General features: G+C 38.1%; 1 protein-coding gene across 4 annotated transcripts in view; it reads right to left on the bottom strand.

Annotated features, from left to right (window-relative positions):
* Positions 1-16,155, bottom strand: part of WDR7 (WD repeat domain 7) — a 347,323-nt gene that overhangs the window by 270,785 nt on the left and 60,383 nt on the right. For all 4 annotated transcript variants that reach the window (XM_067545438.1, XM_067545439.1, XM_067545440.1 and 1 more), the window contains exon 14: positions 9,706-9,920. In XM_067545438.1, coding sequence (XP_067401539.1) covers positions 9,706-9,920 — 215 coding nt within the window. The remainder of the gene's footprint in view (positions 1-9,705; positions 9,921-16,155) is intronic.

The following is a 16,155-nucleotide window of genomic DNA, read 5'->3' as shown; positions in this document are numbered from 1 at the left end:
GGGTCAACATAGGTAATGCAGTGTCTGCATTCATCCTGCATTGACCTCAATACATCGATCATGGCTTGTTTACTGCAATGGTGCCTGCTGCAGCAGTGTTACTGTGCTGGTGTATTGGAGGTTTACATCGGTGGGAGACAAGTTTAAGTGTAGACACATTCACAACTAGGTCAATGCAAAGCGGCTTATTTCAACTTAACTTTGTAGGGTAGACCAGGTCTTAGTCTCAAGTGCTTCTCTGTATCTGGTAGCTTTCCCTCTGGTCTTTATTTAAATATTCCCAAAAAAACCCTTATCAAAAAAACCCTTATTTTTGTGCCAGCAGTCTAAATAAGGTGCTGCCTATCCCATCAGGATAAGCTCACCCTTCTTAACAAACTTCCCCACCAATTCCTAATAAATGCAACTCCCCTCTCTTCTTTCCTTCATGCATTAAGACACTGAAGTTCTCCCTGTCTAGTTGGTCCTGTGCACCAGAAACAATTCAGAGAAAGCCATCATGAAGGCTCAGGACTGAACCCTTTTCCCTAATTATCTAAATTAATCATTCAGAAACTCTCTCCTGTTATCAATATCAGTATGTACCATGACTACAATGTCTCTCTCAGCATTCAGTGGCTTTTTATTAAAAAAAAAAAAAACCACCCACGTAAGGTCAGTCCATTTCTCAAGCAGCAGGCAAGTCACTGAATGATTCTCCATGTTACCACATGCTCAGCTGTCAATATTTCTAACAACTGAAACCCCTAACATCCTATCTGGTCTACAACTTGAGACTCCTGGAAAGAACGTCTCAGTGTATGAGGAATGAATCAACCTCCTCTCCCTCTGCCAGAAAGTGGGTCTCATTTGTCCTTCCACTCAGTGTTGATCTCCACCCATCATAAGACATCTGGAGAACCATGACAGAGATGTGCCTGCTCCAGAGTCTCTGTAAATAAATATATGCGCTGTCTTTCTCTACTCTTCCAGTTCATCAACTCTGACCTCAAGCTGCTGTTGTTGGACCTTGAGATGCATGAGCTGCTTGCATCAGGGGTGTACACATGCCACCTGGCCATAAGGCGAATAGTCACACATTTAAGTAATCTAACATTTCGTCTCATACAGAGTTTGGATTGCTTAAGAGGCCCATGAAGCATACATTTTAACAGGTGTTTCATCTTTAAAGAATAGGCAAGGTACAGTGCCAGCTGAAAATACATTCCTAAGGACTGATTTTTAAATATGCAAAACCTACTTACAGCAAGTTATAGTGTGCATTGAGGCTCCGCACCAAATATAAATTCAGAGCTACTGAGTTAATCTTCAATAGCATCTGCTGTTCTGCTAAATATTTTTGGCCAACTTCTCATCTTAGTTCAGCATCCCATTTTAAAACCGCATTTCTTTTACATCATAAGAATTAACTTTCCTTCCAGTAATCTCTTCACATTTGTCATGAAGACAATTACAAACAATAAGAACTGTTTTTTCCTCCCCCTTTTTCCTGTTACATTGTTACATAGCTCAACCACCAGCTGCAGTACTGACTGGTTCTGAGTGTCTCATGAACATCCAGATTGCCTAAAACTGTCTGCATAATGAATAGCCAAATTCTATGGTACAGGAACAGAGAATCAAGAAGTTCCATTTATTTAATAAATTAGCTATGAAAGACAGATCACAGGAAATGAGAACATGTAAGGAAATTACTCAATATCAATGAGAGAAAGCTGAGAGAAAAGAAGCAATTTTTAGACATGTTTTTATAAATGGTATAACAGAAAGTGTGACCTGACTCACAATGCATTAATTCCTCTTATGCCTTATATACTATAAAGTCTAATAATTTATCAGAATACGCTGTACAGAACTATATTTATTTCTACAAGACATTTTGTTTATGATGGAGGGGGAACAATATAGTGAAAGTTAGCGATAACGTAGCAGAAATATTTTAGCTATTAATAATCTCTACACATACTTTACCACCAATGCATTTCTTAGGTATGCTACCCATTATGGGTAGAAATATAGACAGACAACATCATCTTGATTAGATTAGGAACATTCGTTTTTTAAAAAAGCTGTTTTGAAATCATATTTGTGCAGCTGTAATATTTAACGAGTCCAATCCTACAAACACTGCAAGCATGTAAAGAGACACATTTGAGTTCAGTGGGAACAATCATATGTATAAACTTAAGCACATGCCAAAGTATTTGTAAAATGCAACATGGTATTCTAAAGGATATACTGTATAATTATTAATTTAATGTTTTTGAATATAGAATACGTAAAAAAAGAACAAAATTGGTTCTATAACACGAATGGATCTCTGATGCCCTCTGCTGTCCTATTGTTGTCACTACCAAAACACTAGTAAAAATTAATTTCAGAATTGAATAATTTCTGAGGATTCACTTAAAAACTTAATGTAGGTTAATTTAATTACCTGATACTCCAATCTGACAAGTTCCTGTTAGGTATGAGAATTTAATTATTACTAGTGTTCACTTGTGAGCTATCAGCAATAATTAAAGAACATATTAAGTAAAAACAGAAGCAAAACAGATATTCTTTCCCCTAATATGCAATTTCTAGGATTTTCCAATTTGCCCCCCCCCCCCCCCATCAGAATTTAGCCTGTGTTAAATTTTAATTTTCTTGAATATAGACAATAACTTGAGCAGGTGACTTTCCCATCCATTCTATGACAAAATTCATAAGCCCGTTGGAGGGGCAAAACTTATCCCGCTTCCTGTGTTTGACTTCATTAACAAACAAACACACATGAAACAACAAAGCCTTCTCTTCAGGCTTTACTCAAATTCTTCCTTGAGAGTTATTTAGCTATTCTCTAAAATCCCTCTGCCTCAGACCCAAGATCTCTCTGTCAGGGGAGCTTAGTTTTGAAGCTTGCTTTCTCCCTGTTTATTCCATCCACTTGGTCCTCTCTTCAACCTGATATTGCTGCCAAATATTGTAGGGTGGCCAGCTTCAGCTCCTCAGGATCAAGTCAGGAAGAGGTTGAGGAGATGTCTGGGCTACTACAGAGATGTAAAACTAATTATTCTTCTGGAAGCTCAAAATATGCAAATAAGAAAAGGCAAAATATAGTAGAAAAGGTATAAACTTAAATAACGGAAGGGAAAGGGGGCTCTAATACACAGACAATGTTACAGAACATATATCAATTACACTTGTAACCTTCTATTATCCTCACAAGTTTGCTTGGGATATATGTTTTATTTTATTTGCCCTCAAATGCTAAATGACTGTTTAAAATATCCAATTTCATAATATTCACCACTAACTGACATGCAAACCAACTTAGGAAAACAGCTCTTTGAAAAGAGTTCTTTTGTTGACAATGATATTAAAATCAAAATATGAGATCAAAATCAGAATTAAAAAACCATACAAATGCTTCCAAGATTATGCAATAATTTTAACTTGAAATTTAGATGAAAAATTGGTTGTATGTTGACATTAAATTCCTTTGTTTGTTCCTTAGACTGTTGTCATTTGACTATTTATTTGGACAGGCTAATGTATAAGCTCATCTTGCAGCACTGATAATGTAACATCTGTACAATTTACTAAAACTTCACTATAGTTTTCATTGAAAGTTCCATTTAGCATGCTTGTTATTACAATCATTTATTTATTACTCACAGTGATATATAGCCAATTGCTATAGTATCTGGGTAATATTTACATGTATTATAAATTTTGTGTTTCTAACTGCATACACAAACATATGCAACTGATCAACATATGCCTTACTAATAGTCAATGAAATGCGTTTAATGAGTAACTATAGACTGTTTCGTTTTATTTACTACATATAAGTAATCATAGAAAAAAGTTTTGTTAAAATGTTTTAAATATTAACTCTGCCAGTAATGTGTATCTTTAAACAAAGCAAGTCCATTAAAGTATTCGTTAGACTTCGCTAAAATCCTTCTCCCTTATTAATTAGTTTCAGCACTGAGATTATTTAGCCCCACACATATCCTCTCACTCTCCTTCCCTAAGCCTCATATGTATATTTTATTAATATTATTTCCCAGTTTCCCACAGTGCACCATTACAAAATCAAACTTCAGCCATATCCTAATGGAGGCATTTTTCAAGCAAGTCAAACTACTACCACGAACATGAAAAGACTTGGACTTTACCACACATAAAAAAGAGTAAGACTTCTTTATACTGGATAAAAATCACACTCTAGGCCAATGGTTCCCAACCTGTAGCCTGGGGGCCAAAAGTGGCCCACGGGGGCTTTCAAAGTGGCTTGCAGCTTCCCTCCTGCTGGCTACAGAAGGGAGTCGCTGCCTAAGGACCCAGGCGGAGCACATTTCCATGTGGCTAAAAGACTGGTACAGGCTCCTTGCTGCAGCCAAGGGGATGGGAAATTGGAGCTCCTCTCCTTCTGGCTGTAGCAGAGAGCAGAGCAAAGCGTTCTACCTAGGTCCATAGGTGCTGGGGTCCTTGCTGGAGCCAGAAGGAGGGGAGATCAACGCTCCCCTCCCCTCGACTCCAGCGGAGAGCAAAGTGCTCTGCCTGGGTCCCTAGGTGCTGGGGTACCTGCTGGAGCCAGAGGGAGGGGAACATTGATCTCCCATCCCTCTGGCTGCAGAAGGCAGCCACTGCCTAGGGACCCAGGTGAAGTGCACAGGGCTTCAGGACACGTGCATTTTCCCTGCTGCAGCCAGGGAGATAGGAACTCCTTCGTTTTGGCTGCAGTGTGGGGGGGTGCCTGCTGGTGGAGACTGGTGGCCCTTCAGGGTTGTAAAAATGGTAGCTGTGGCCCTTGAACCAAAAAGGTTGGGAACCACTGCTCTAGGTCCTGGCCCAGCTCCAATATTACCAGTTATCAAAAGGACACATCTGATCCAATATATGTGGATTTTAGTACTAGTATAATCTGGATTTAGTATTGTTTAATAAAAATCTTATTATTCAAAAAATTCAAATCAATTTGAAGAAGAACATGGGTAAACCATAAACAAATAGCAATAAATAGTAATATCAAATTGGGGATCAATATCTAGAGGTGAATCAGAGGGGTCAGTGTTGGCTTGGTGTTATTAAGCATCTTTATTATCTACCTGGGAGAGAAAGTAAACAGTATCTTTACTGAATACCTTTGTGATTGATAAGTCTAAAGAAAAAGAATAAAAATCAGTGTAGGATTTGTGATGACTAGAACTTAAAAAAATGTTTTAAATGATTAAAAAAGAGAAGATAAGGAAAAGGAAATTCACTACTATCGTGCAAGCTGTTATGAAGTGAAAATTTTCTGTAATATTTTTATGAATGGTATGTGTCGTAGCGATTTACTTGAGTGGGTGTAAAAAGATGCTCTTGGAGTAGAACAGGAGACATTAAGTATTTGTGTTACTGTCTGGGGTGGTATGACTGGATCGGTAAAGATCTGGATGAAACTGACCTGTCTCAATGGAGGATCCAGAAAGTCAATGGGAACACTGAACATTTGAACTCAGCAGGTGTCTGCCGAAGGAGGACAATGGACTGAGAGGTGACAGGAGGCGAGGAGCTAGCCTTTGGAGAAACACAGGAGCTCACCAGGAAACTTATAAACAAAGGGACAGAGAGAAGAAACAAAGGTAGCTCCTTCAGCATCATGGCTCAAGGGAGTCCTGGCTTGGTCAGTATGCACTACATCTTAACCTTCCTACATCTTAACCTTTACTTCTCTACACTAACTGAAGGACTTCCTGATGCTGTGTCCCAGTTGACTAATAAACCCCACACTGTTTTTAAAAGACTGCCTGGCATCACTGCAAATATTTGCTGCAATGTATTGATTCCTGAAGAAGGCAAAAAGTCTCTAACCAGGAGTCTATTTCAGTTGGACCTGTTGGGCAGAGCTCACAATGTGAAACAGGAGTGAAGGAGCCCAGAGACTCAGTCTCTGAAGCAGTGTGGCCGCCTGGTCTACACTTAAGGAAGAATGGGACCCCTCGGGAGTCTGAAAGAGTTCCTCTGTGGGCCTTTTTAAAAGCTGGGGCATAGCACAGATCTTGTGGATCCGTGACACAAGCACAGGTACCAAATACATACAGAAACACACATTTAGGAACTTATACTTTTCTCTCCCACCACCACAGTGGTATGAACATACGTTCAGATGTATGTAAAAATATGAGAAGAAACTGATCGTTTGTCTGAATAACTAGTCTCCAGACTGGAAGGCAAATCCTATGACAGAGTACAGCTGAGCTAGCTCATGCTGTTAGATTTAATGGTCATCACAGATTAGGTTCAGAGCAGAATTTAAGTATGCAGTAGAATTTCTTAATATAAGAAAGATTGACGCTCAAAAAGGCATCCTCTTGTCTCATTCACGAGGTATTCTCCAAAATTCAAAGGATAGGCCTGACCAAAGCAAGAATCTATGTTACATATTGGAAAAGAATGATAGTTTGAATTGGTGGGCCTAATTGTACATAAAACCCAGGTTCTTCATCATTTTATTGGTATAAAGCTCATCTCATATTTTTCCTCTTAGTTTCCACAATGGCCAACCATGCTGCATTCTGCCAGTTCATTCTTTCAGAACATATTTCTCTGGCAACTTCACATCAATTCCTCTCTCTCACTATGACGTTTTTTCTTTATTACTATTACACAGTTTTGCTAAACTTCTTTTTTAACACTGCTGTTGAAGTAAATCAATACCTTATACCCCAAAATTTAATAAAATCCCACAATCTGGCCCCAGTAGGCTAGTTCCATAGTTGGAAAGATCCTCTCCCTAAAGGAAGGAGATATGGGACTCCATCACCCCAACAGTCTGCCACTGCATCCCCTGCAACACCAGGAACCACTCTGATGTGAGCCAGCATCGCTTCAGACAGCTACTGTCCCATTCCTGCTGAAGTTGCTCAGTACTGCCCCCGTTCACAGTCTGCTGCATCACAGGAAAGGATGGAGAGTATAGCTCTAGCTGCTTCACTGCCTTCTTCCCTGCCAGACTGTGGGAGGCTCAGAGAAAGCAAAATAAGAGCTCAGCTGGCTCTGCATAAGCCTGCTAAATAGTTAAACTATTGATTATAGCCCCTTGACCTTTCCGAAATAATAGGTTCAGCCCTCAGGCTGTACAGGTTAAACACCACTAGAGAAAGGGATCACTCACGCTAAGAGCCTGTGTTATCCAGTAAGGCTGGATGCTGCATGATGTAAGAGGAAAAATTAAGTGAGTTCAGCTAACTGATTCCTTTTAGGGTACGCCTACACTGTTTGTGTGTGTATGTTCCTGTATGTATGTCGGTATCCATGTAAACACATACCTCCACCCCAAGATACAGAGATTGAAAATTTGCCAAAAATAACCCACTAGACTTGTATCCTACCATAAACAATAGGCATTCATGTGCTTTCCAGTCAAAATCTATAAATATAGCATCTACGTAAAAATAAAAAAATAAAAGAATGGTGGCACTCTAACAGTTCAACATTAGGTGAAATCTTGAGCCCTAATGATCTTACTGTATCTAATGCTACTATTTAGATACTATTTAGATATGCCATCTCATTTTACGTTCAACTATGGTTGTTCTTTTGTTAACCAATTGTTATTTTTGTTTATTAAATCAAATGAAGAAGTGTCACATTTGCAGAGCTCCATATATTTATCAGCGCTGTTTGCTCATGTGTACTCAACTTCCAAAGGGACTTAAAACTGTTTTGAAATTAAAAACACCATACCACTAAAGATTCCCCTCACCCACAAGTTCATAAAATCTATGTTGAAAGTCAGAGCATGCCTGAGGTGTATGTATTCTCCTGTACTGTACAAAGAAAATATGAATAATTTTTCAAAGTATAGTCTATGTGAGCACCACAAGCTTAAGGCAATTAGAATAATTCAAATACTGTATTCTGTAAAAAGAAATTTAAAAAAGCAAATGTATAAAACAAAAGCACACTGGACTTTGGTGCTCTAAATTTTCAAAAGTAAATTTTCAGTAGTAAATTACCATACCCAAGACATTAAATATTCTGCATATTTTAGGTTTCCGAACAAAAACATTGAAGGTAAAAGAATTAATGCTTCATTTGCCACACTAAGTGCATATTTCCCAACAGAAAAACATATAATATGCAACCTTTCACTTTAATATTTCAGTTATTTTTGTGAACGTTTCTTCCATAGTCAGGAAGCTGAAGTCATCAAAAAGGTGTCTCTCTACTAAGATTTCTCTCAAAGAGACCTTCAATCTCTACACAGAAGAGTGGTGAAGGAAATCCCTAATGAGTGGAGAGTGGCAAGAGAAATCCCTAATGATTCTGTCAGCATACATTTTTCATAAAGTGATTATCCCGGAGCAGCCTTTAGCTTCTTAGGCTCCTTCTCCCCCCCTCTTCTATAATTGTTTTCCTTGTAGACTAGGCAACAATTACCATTGCTGCATGGTATGTTCTGACTGAATATGTTCACAAGCAATATATAAACACTAGTCTCATATCAGGGGCTTTTATCACTAATTGCACTATAAAATGTGCTATTAAAACTGAGATAAACAAGATTGTAAAAAAAAAAAAAAAAAAATCATACAATGGGCCATGACCACTTATAAGTGTTTCATAGATGTCACAGTAAAACTTGTTTTTCAAAATTTTAGTCATAATATGTCTTTTCCTCCATGCTGTCCTTTCAGATGTGATAGGAAGAGTTCAGAATTTAAATAATTACTATTATATATACACATTAACTTAAAAATAGATGGCATTTCTATCAAGTCTGCTCTTGATGTACTCAATTGTTAATGCACCTTAACAGACATTCTGAGATTTACAAATCAGTTACAGTGTCAGTATCAACTGTGCAATGCAAAGTATTTAATGAAAAGGACAAAATAATTACACTAAGTTTCAATCTGTTATAAATATAAATTATGTTTGTTACCTTCTGAAGAAATTCCATCTCAAAATGCCAATATGGCTGGCACAGAAAAAAATTAGCATGTGAAAATCCTCTCACTTAGTTACAATATTCAAGTGAAAATGCAAGTTAAGTTAATTGTAGGTATTACAAAGGATAGTAAAAATGTACAATTCGCTTGTTTCAGTGTGGCCAATACTGTAAACCTCTGAAATATATCATATGAAAAATAAACCTGTTTCTAAACTATATAACAAGGAAGCATTTGCTTAAGAATTTGCTTCCTACTTTATGTATAACCATCCTAACAAAGTGTAACTTGTAGCACACTTTAAAAAATACCAGAATTTACCAAACCTCTTTTAGAGAAATAACATATTTTAACCTGTCACTTAAGCAGCTGCTGATACAAGGACAGTCAATCAATATATATTAAAATTAATCTCTAATCTATAAGAGGCACATCTACTTCTTCTAATGAAGTACAAAAAGATTTGAGTATGGAGTCTCATAAGCAGATGTGATTTTAATTAATTTCTTCAGAGTTAAAAAATATTTTTGTCTTTCTTTTGGCTTTGTTTTTTATTTAACTCTGGATAGTACTCTATGTTAGAAACTACAGAAAGGTCTAATCAACTGATTAAACTGATCTAAAGCCAACTGAATTCAGTGAGAGTTTTTCCATTAACTTTAGAGGGTTTGGATTAGGCTCTTTGAGATTAAAGTGATTAAGATTTTCTACATACATTCAATTATGACAAACAAACAAGTTCCAGCTATTGCATTAAAAACAACAAAAACCTTACTTTGTCAGATGCTTCAGAAGCCAGAAGATTAGTAGCAAGAGTCTGTAGTTTCTGGTGGGCCATATTTTTTAGAGCAGCAAGGCTACGTCTAGTCATAGCCTGTTTTAGATTGACGGCTGGGTGACTAAGAGAATCTACTGCGGCCGGAACTGCCTCATCACAAGCATTCAAGATCTCGACTGCTGTTATCCCCATCACACAACGATCCAGCGCACCTTGAAACATTTTTAAAATGAATTATTTTAGTACAGACAATTCAAAAGGTTCAAAAATGTGAAAAGCGAATGTTAAGCAGTCACCTATTCCACAGTATTTTCTGTAATGCCTAAGACTACCAGTTATTATTTATATTACTAAAGTGCCTAGGAGCCCTAGCCATGTAGCAAGGAACCCATTGTGCTAGACGCTGCAGAAAAACAGAACAAAAAGATGGTCCCTGCCCCCCAAAGAGCTTACCATCTAAGTATAAGAAAGAGACAACAAATGGCTATAGAAAGATGAGGGAGAAAAGGAAATTATGGGACCATTAGTCAACACAATTTGGCAGTAATATCATCACAACAGCAACCTAATTAGTTTTGTGACTAATATTCCTAATGTGGTTGGATCTTCCTGCATTTCCTTGCAATTATAGGAGGTAAAAATCACAACCACTACGTTTGATTTTTATCATACGCAGAGTCGGTAGTAACACTTATGCGATTGTAACACTTTCCATTACCAGTCTGTTTCCAATTACTTATAACCTTGTCAGACTATTTGTTTTGGCTTAATTTTTCCATGCTTGCTCTAAAACAAGATTTTTCTTTTAAGTTTCAACAAAAACATCTCAGCAATTTCTGAGAAAGAGGTTAGTAAAAAAACAAAACAGAACAATTTTGCTAATGTTCAAAGAAATGGATGAAAAATTCTGTTAAGAGCTGTAGTGCTTTCATGCTTTGGGGCAGAAACTTGAAATATGGCAGGCTGATAATCTCTCCTTAGCCCCAGTGCTAAATTGTAAAACTCTGAAAACTGCCATTTGCACATGCTCAGTAAAAGTTTTTAAAGAGCTTGCTGTTAAAGTCTCTCATCATTCCATCTACACTGAGCATGTGCCACAGCCTCACAGAACTTTGGCTCTAGATGGGGCACAGCAGCAGCAGCCACCACCATCTCACTGTCTTATGGACAATAGCGCTGACCTGGGAGCAAGGAGACTGAAGTTCTAATCTCAGCAACTCCACTTACCAGTATTAAAAATTCTGTGCATTTCACCGAATTTATTACTGAGCAAGGACTCAACATTTATTTAGGAACTAGGAAAGTATGCCCCAAAATTTTGCAGATGGGTTAACAAAGGGTGAACTAGGTCCATTCTGGCAATAGATGTCTGAGTCTACTATATAGAGACAAACCTCATTCATTTTAAAAAGCAGTGTGGCTGTGAATGTATGAATAAGACAGACTGATTCTCTGGGATGTCCCACCTCCCCTCCCCCCAGAGGAGGGGGGTTGGAATAGATTTTTAGGGCTCATTAACAGGTTTTTAATCCAGGACCTTTCAATCTACAGCACAAGCCTCTACCGCTTGAGATAAAGGAGTACTAGTAGCAGAAATAGTCTGTTATCCTCTGTGTAGGCCAGACACTAGAAAGGAGCACAATATATGCTGGCCAATGGTTTACACAAATATTTGCTAGGTCGCAGTGGAATGCTGGATGCCTAGGTTGTTACGTTCTGTTCCCATCTCTGGAAAGCAGTGGTATTTAGTGATTACTTGATAATACAGCTAAGTACATAGATTTGGCACATTCATTCTAAAAAACAAAATTAAGTGCTCAAAAGTTAGTAAGTGCCAGAATTAAGGTTGTTTGAGCAACACTAATTCAGCCCCTTGTGAGTATGCATGATGATACAGTCTTGCCCAACATCACATAGGAAGTCTTGCAGAGCTGGGAACCGAACCCAGCCCTCTCGGGTTGCAATCCAGTGTCTCAAGAGTGGCTGAAATAATGTTACCCACGCAACTTTAATGCTGGCATTTACTATCTTTTGAGTATTTGTATTTGCAATCTTTACTTTCATTAAACAGCATGTAATTTTATATATGTGCATATAGGAGTGTCCATGCACCCACCCTCCCACCTACTCCTGTCTACCATTTGGTTCCATTTTAATGGACAAATTCTGCTGTGACACACTGCAGCCCATGAACACCCTTATGGTGTGATTATGTATCATTCATGTTCACCCTTATAGCGTAATTGTGTATTGTTCAATGCAAAGTATGTCATGTAAGATGTTTTTGGAATGCTCATAACATACTGAACATTATTGTGATAGTAGTATGTTTGTTGTAATGTCATATGTATGGTTATGAAGCTCTGCTATGTAATATTCCCAAATATGTGTCTCACATGGCTTGAGGCAGATCTAGGCAAACACTAACAGCAGAGAAGTAGTTCATGCCTCACTAAGGCATGCATAACACAACCCAGCTCTTCCAGAAACAATGGACTAACCTAAACATTGATAAGGGGATGCTCATGTGACTCAGGACATGGAGGGGTCCATGCAGGGACACTGTTTGTCACCTGACCCTGAAGGGGAGGGCGAAGGAAAATGTTAAAAAGGGGGACATTTTGGCAGCTCTCTCTCCTTTTCCAACTATGAACAACATCAAGCAACTGAAGCATTGGCCACAGGGAAGGGCCTGGCTGGAGGCGGACCAGCCAGCCTGTGGTGAGAGAATCATCTAAGACTGTAAGGGTGCCGAAAGTGTTAAGCTTTTAGCTTAGAATGCGATTTGCTTTTTATTTACTTTTAATCAAATCTGACCTGCTTTCCTCTGGCTTATAATCACTTAAAATCTTTCTGTATTTGATAAATTTGTTTGTTTTATCTAAAGCAGTGCATGTGGTTTAGTGTATGTTGGAGATTTCATTTAAAGTGACAAAGCTGGTGCATATCAATTTCTTTGATAAACTGACGAACCAATAAACTTGCAATGGGCAGTGAACAACACTGAAAATTGTAAGATGGCAGTTCCTAGGGTTGCATCTGGGACTGGGAGGTTTTGCTGGGGTCATTCTATTGCATAATCCCATGAGTGGCTGGCCAGAAGCGCTCACTCACTGAGTTGAGGGTGGCTTGCTTGCAGGAGATTATGTGAGGGCTGACCCAGGAGTGGGGGTTCACACAGCAAAGCAAGTGCAAGATGGGCTCCAGGAGTGAGGGATTGGGGTGACACAGCGATACACCAGTCCAGATTGCAGAGGGGAACGTCACATCTGCCCTCAGGTATAGGCATGCAACTCCCTTTCCCTTTGACCATCACTTCAGTGGGAGTTGCATGCCCATAAACTGAGGGCAGAATTTGTAACTAAAAGAGCAAACAAAAGTAAAATTATAAAATGTTGTTTTAAAACATCTTTTTAAAAAAAAAAAAAAAACAATCCCCACCCCCCCAAAAGTGACCTAAATAATAATTGGGGATTGGAACAAACTGATGTTTCAGTTCAAATCTATACTTCAAGATATAGGTCAGGGATACAACACATGGCAAGGCAATGCAGGGAAGCTGAACTGGAAATCCTGGCAGACTAGATGACCCTTGCAGTCCCTTCTAATCCTATGATTCTATATTTCAATGGGAGCTGCTGGGAACTCAGAACTTTTGGGGAAAAAAATCATTCCCTTTTATCCAGGTCTCTAACTTTAGCCAGCCATTTTTTAATATCTTGGCTATTATGCCTTCTCAAGGAATTTGCCGGTACTGCATTCTTTCTAGGTCCATACCATAGTGAGATGCTGCTATATAAATACCTTAATACTGTATCTTTGAAGTTTTTAAATGGCAACGTTTTTTTTAAGAATATTAAAAAATATAATTGAATATGCCCTTTATGTCATGACTTGGCTTCAAAAGAGAATGGTGTATCAGCAGCCTGTCAAAGTACAAAGGGTAAAAGTCTTTAACCACAGCGTTGTGACTATATTCAAAGTGACTTCGAAACTGGAATTTTGAAAAGTTTATTAGGACCAAAAGCATATTTCATTTTTTAAAGACATTTAAATGTTCTTTGAAGTCCTTTTTATGTTTGACATTATGAGGCGTCCCAATTTACAGGGAAAAAAATATTTCCAATTCTTTTTCCCCAATACTTTCCTAGTGATATATTCAAGCTGATATCACAAGACACATTAATTTCACCCAGTTACCCCTGTACTGAAAACTTGGAATATTGGAACAACTGGTGTTGGGACAATTGTACAGCAGGATATTGTTTATGAAAGAAATGGCTGACCAATAGATGGGAAGATATTTTAGCCACTTTTCTCTCAGGAGCAAAAGATGATGTCTGAAAAATGGTGCCATAGGATAAATCATCCATTTAGAGGTATGCAGTCTTTATGCAGATTCAAGATTAAGTTTCTGACTCAACAAAATGGGTTAATGGAACTAACACTAAACTTGCTTCTAGCCATATCAGCTGTGATTTTGATTATGTCAGAGATCATAAACTATGCTGGTTCAAATACAGTCAGAACTTGGATGTGAAACCTTTAGGTAACATGCAGGTTGCTGCAGAAACTGGTGATAGTTATTCAACACTGTTAGCTGTCTTTCTGAGTCATCACCAAGCCAGTGCTCCTGGCAGACAATGGGAACACCATGTTGGCAGAAGTGCCATCTGACAGATGAGACAAGAAACCAAGGTCCTGACTACTAGTGATCATGAAAATCTCGACTTTTTTTTGTTTTTGTTTTTGAAATATCGAAGTGTTATGGAATCCCTTTGCCATATTCCTATTTAGGCAATTACAGACATACAATATGATCACTTAAAATATTGCTTGCAACTTGGTTATTTAAAAAAAAAAAATCACGCCCCAGTTTTAGATAAAATGTTACCAAAATGTCTTAATAAAAACAAAACAAAAAAAACACTAAGAACAATCTATTTTTTCCCTAGCTCAATAATCTCAATTAATACAAATATAAGTGCTTTTCATATTAAACCACATCCTACTGGGCAAACACTTTGGTAGCAGGAATATTATATGTATCAGTTCAGTTAATTATGTTTGAGAAGCTTATTAAAGTCATGTGTGATCGCTATTACACCAGGATCTAAACTGTGGGTGAGAGCCCAGGCACTGAAAAGTTCACCAAGGGTTGAAGCAAAACAAGAGGCCACAACCTCTCCTACCCCACAGCGGCCAGCCCAACCATGAAAGTGAGTGGAAGTGGCCAGGAAAAGGCATAATAAAGCCAGGATAAGCACAGTAGCCAAAGAATTGTGCTTATTCACTTGCTCCTTGCAGGAACTCCCACACATGGAGCTCATTTGCACCCCCTCAGTAGGATTTAGAACTGCTCCTTTCCCTAATGGAAACAGAGAAGGCCATGACAGTACAAACTTTGCCTCCACTTTAGTGAGCAAAGCCTTCCTGGTACAAGAAAGCATAATTCACATTGTTGCACTGAACAGCATCTGAAATCATCAACATAACCCAATAGACGTTATTTTCTACTTCAAATTGTGCAGTAATGATAAATAGATTGCACAGCAGCACCTCCTCCTGATTCTACCTTGTACCGTGTACTGAGAGAAAAGCAACATAGCAACAAAACTAACTAGCTACAACAGCAGATATGAAGAAATCTGCCTTGAAGAGAAGTTCACAGACTGTCAAAAAAGAAAGAAGTTTTGCACAATTTACTACCTTCAACTACTAGCTTGGATGAATCTGGTTCCACACAAACATTTTCCCCTCATTGCCCTATCCTGTTATTGCTCCAATTACATTTCATAAGACCTCATGATGTGCTTTCCTTTCTCCCTTGTAGTACATTTCAGATTTTTCCATGCAATTCAGAAACTACCTCTTCTTTCTCTATCAGAGAAATATATCTGTTACTTTAATGTCCCATCCTGTCCCCCACCAATGTGATGAATCAGGTTACTCAGGCTAACTGTCCATTTGAAGATGTGCATGTTACTGACTCACTATAGTGGTAGGTTTAATGAAAGAATGACTTTCCACAGATGACACTGCATACATATTTTTATTTAGTTTTTAATCTTTCCTTTCAGAGTCTGTAACAGCATAGAATATATAATTTTCTACATCATATCTATCACTTTTATTCATTGTTGTCTGTTCTGCTATTTGAAACTCATTCTCAGCCTCTTAAAATGTTCCAAATCAATTCAAAGCTATAGTAGTGCGTATTACCCATCTTTTACTTATTTGCTTAGAACATCTTATAGAGCACCTTTCATCACATGATCTTAAGGCACTTTACAAATCAACTACTGCACCCCCAGGAGGAGGTATATATAATTATCCCTCATTTTACAGATAAGGACACTGAAGCACAGAGAGGCTAAATCACTTGCCCAGGGTCACGCAAGTCAATGGCAAATCTGGGAATAAAAATACAGATTTCCTGACTTCAAG

Source organism: Emydura macquarii, unplaced genomic scaffold (assembly GCF_026122565.2).
Source record: "Emydura macquarii macquarii isolate MOO-44397 ecotype Brisbane River unplaced genomic scaffold, CSIRO-AGI_Emac_v2 contig_1045, whole genome shotgun sequence".
In the NCBI taxonomy this organism is placed as follows: Eukaryota; Metazoa; Chordata; order Testudines; family Chelidae; genus Emydura; species Emydura macquarii.
The sequence above is the reverse complement of the archived record's forward strand: the minus strand, read 5'-3'. Positions and strand labels throughout refer to the sequence as shown.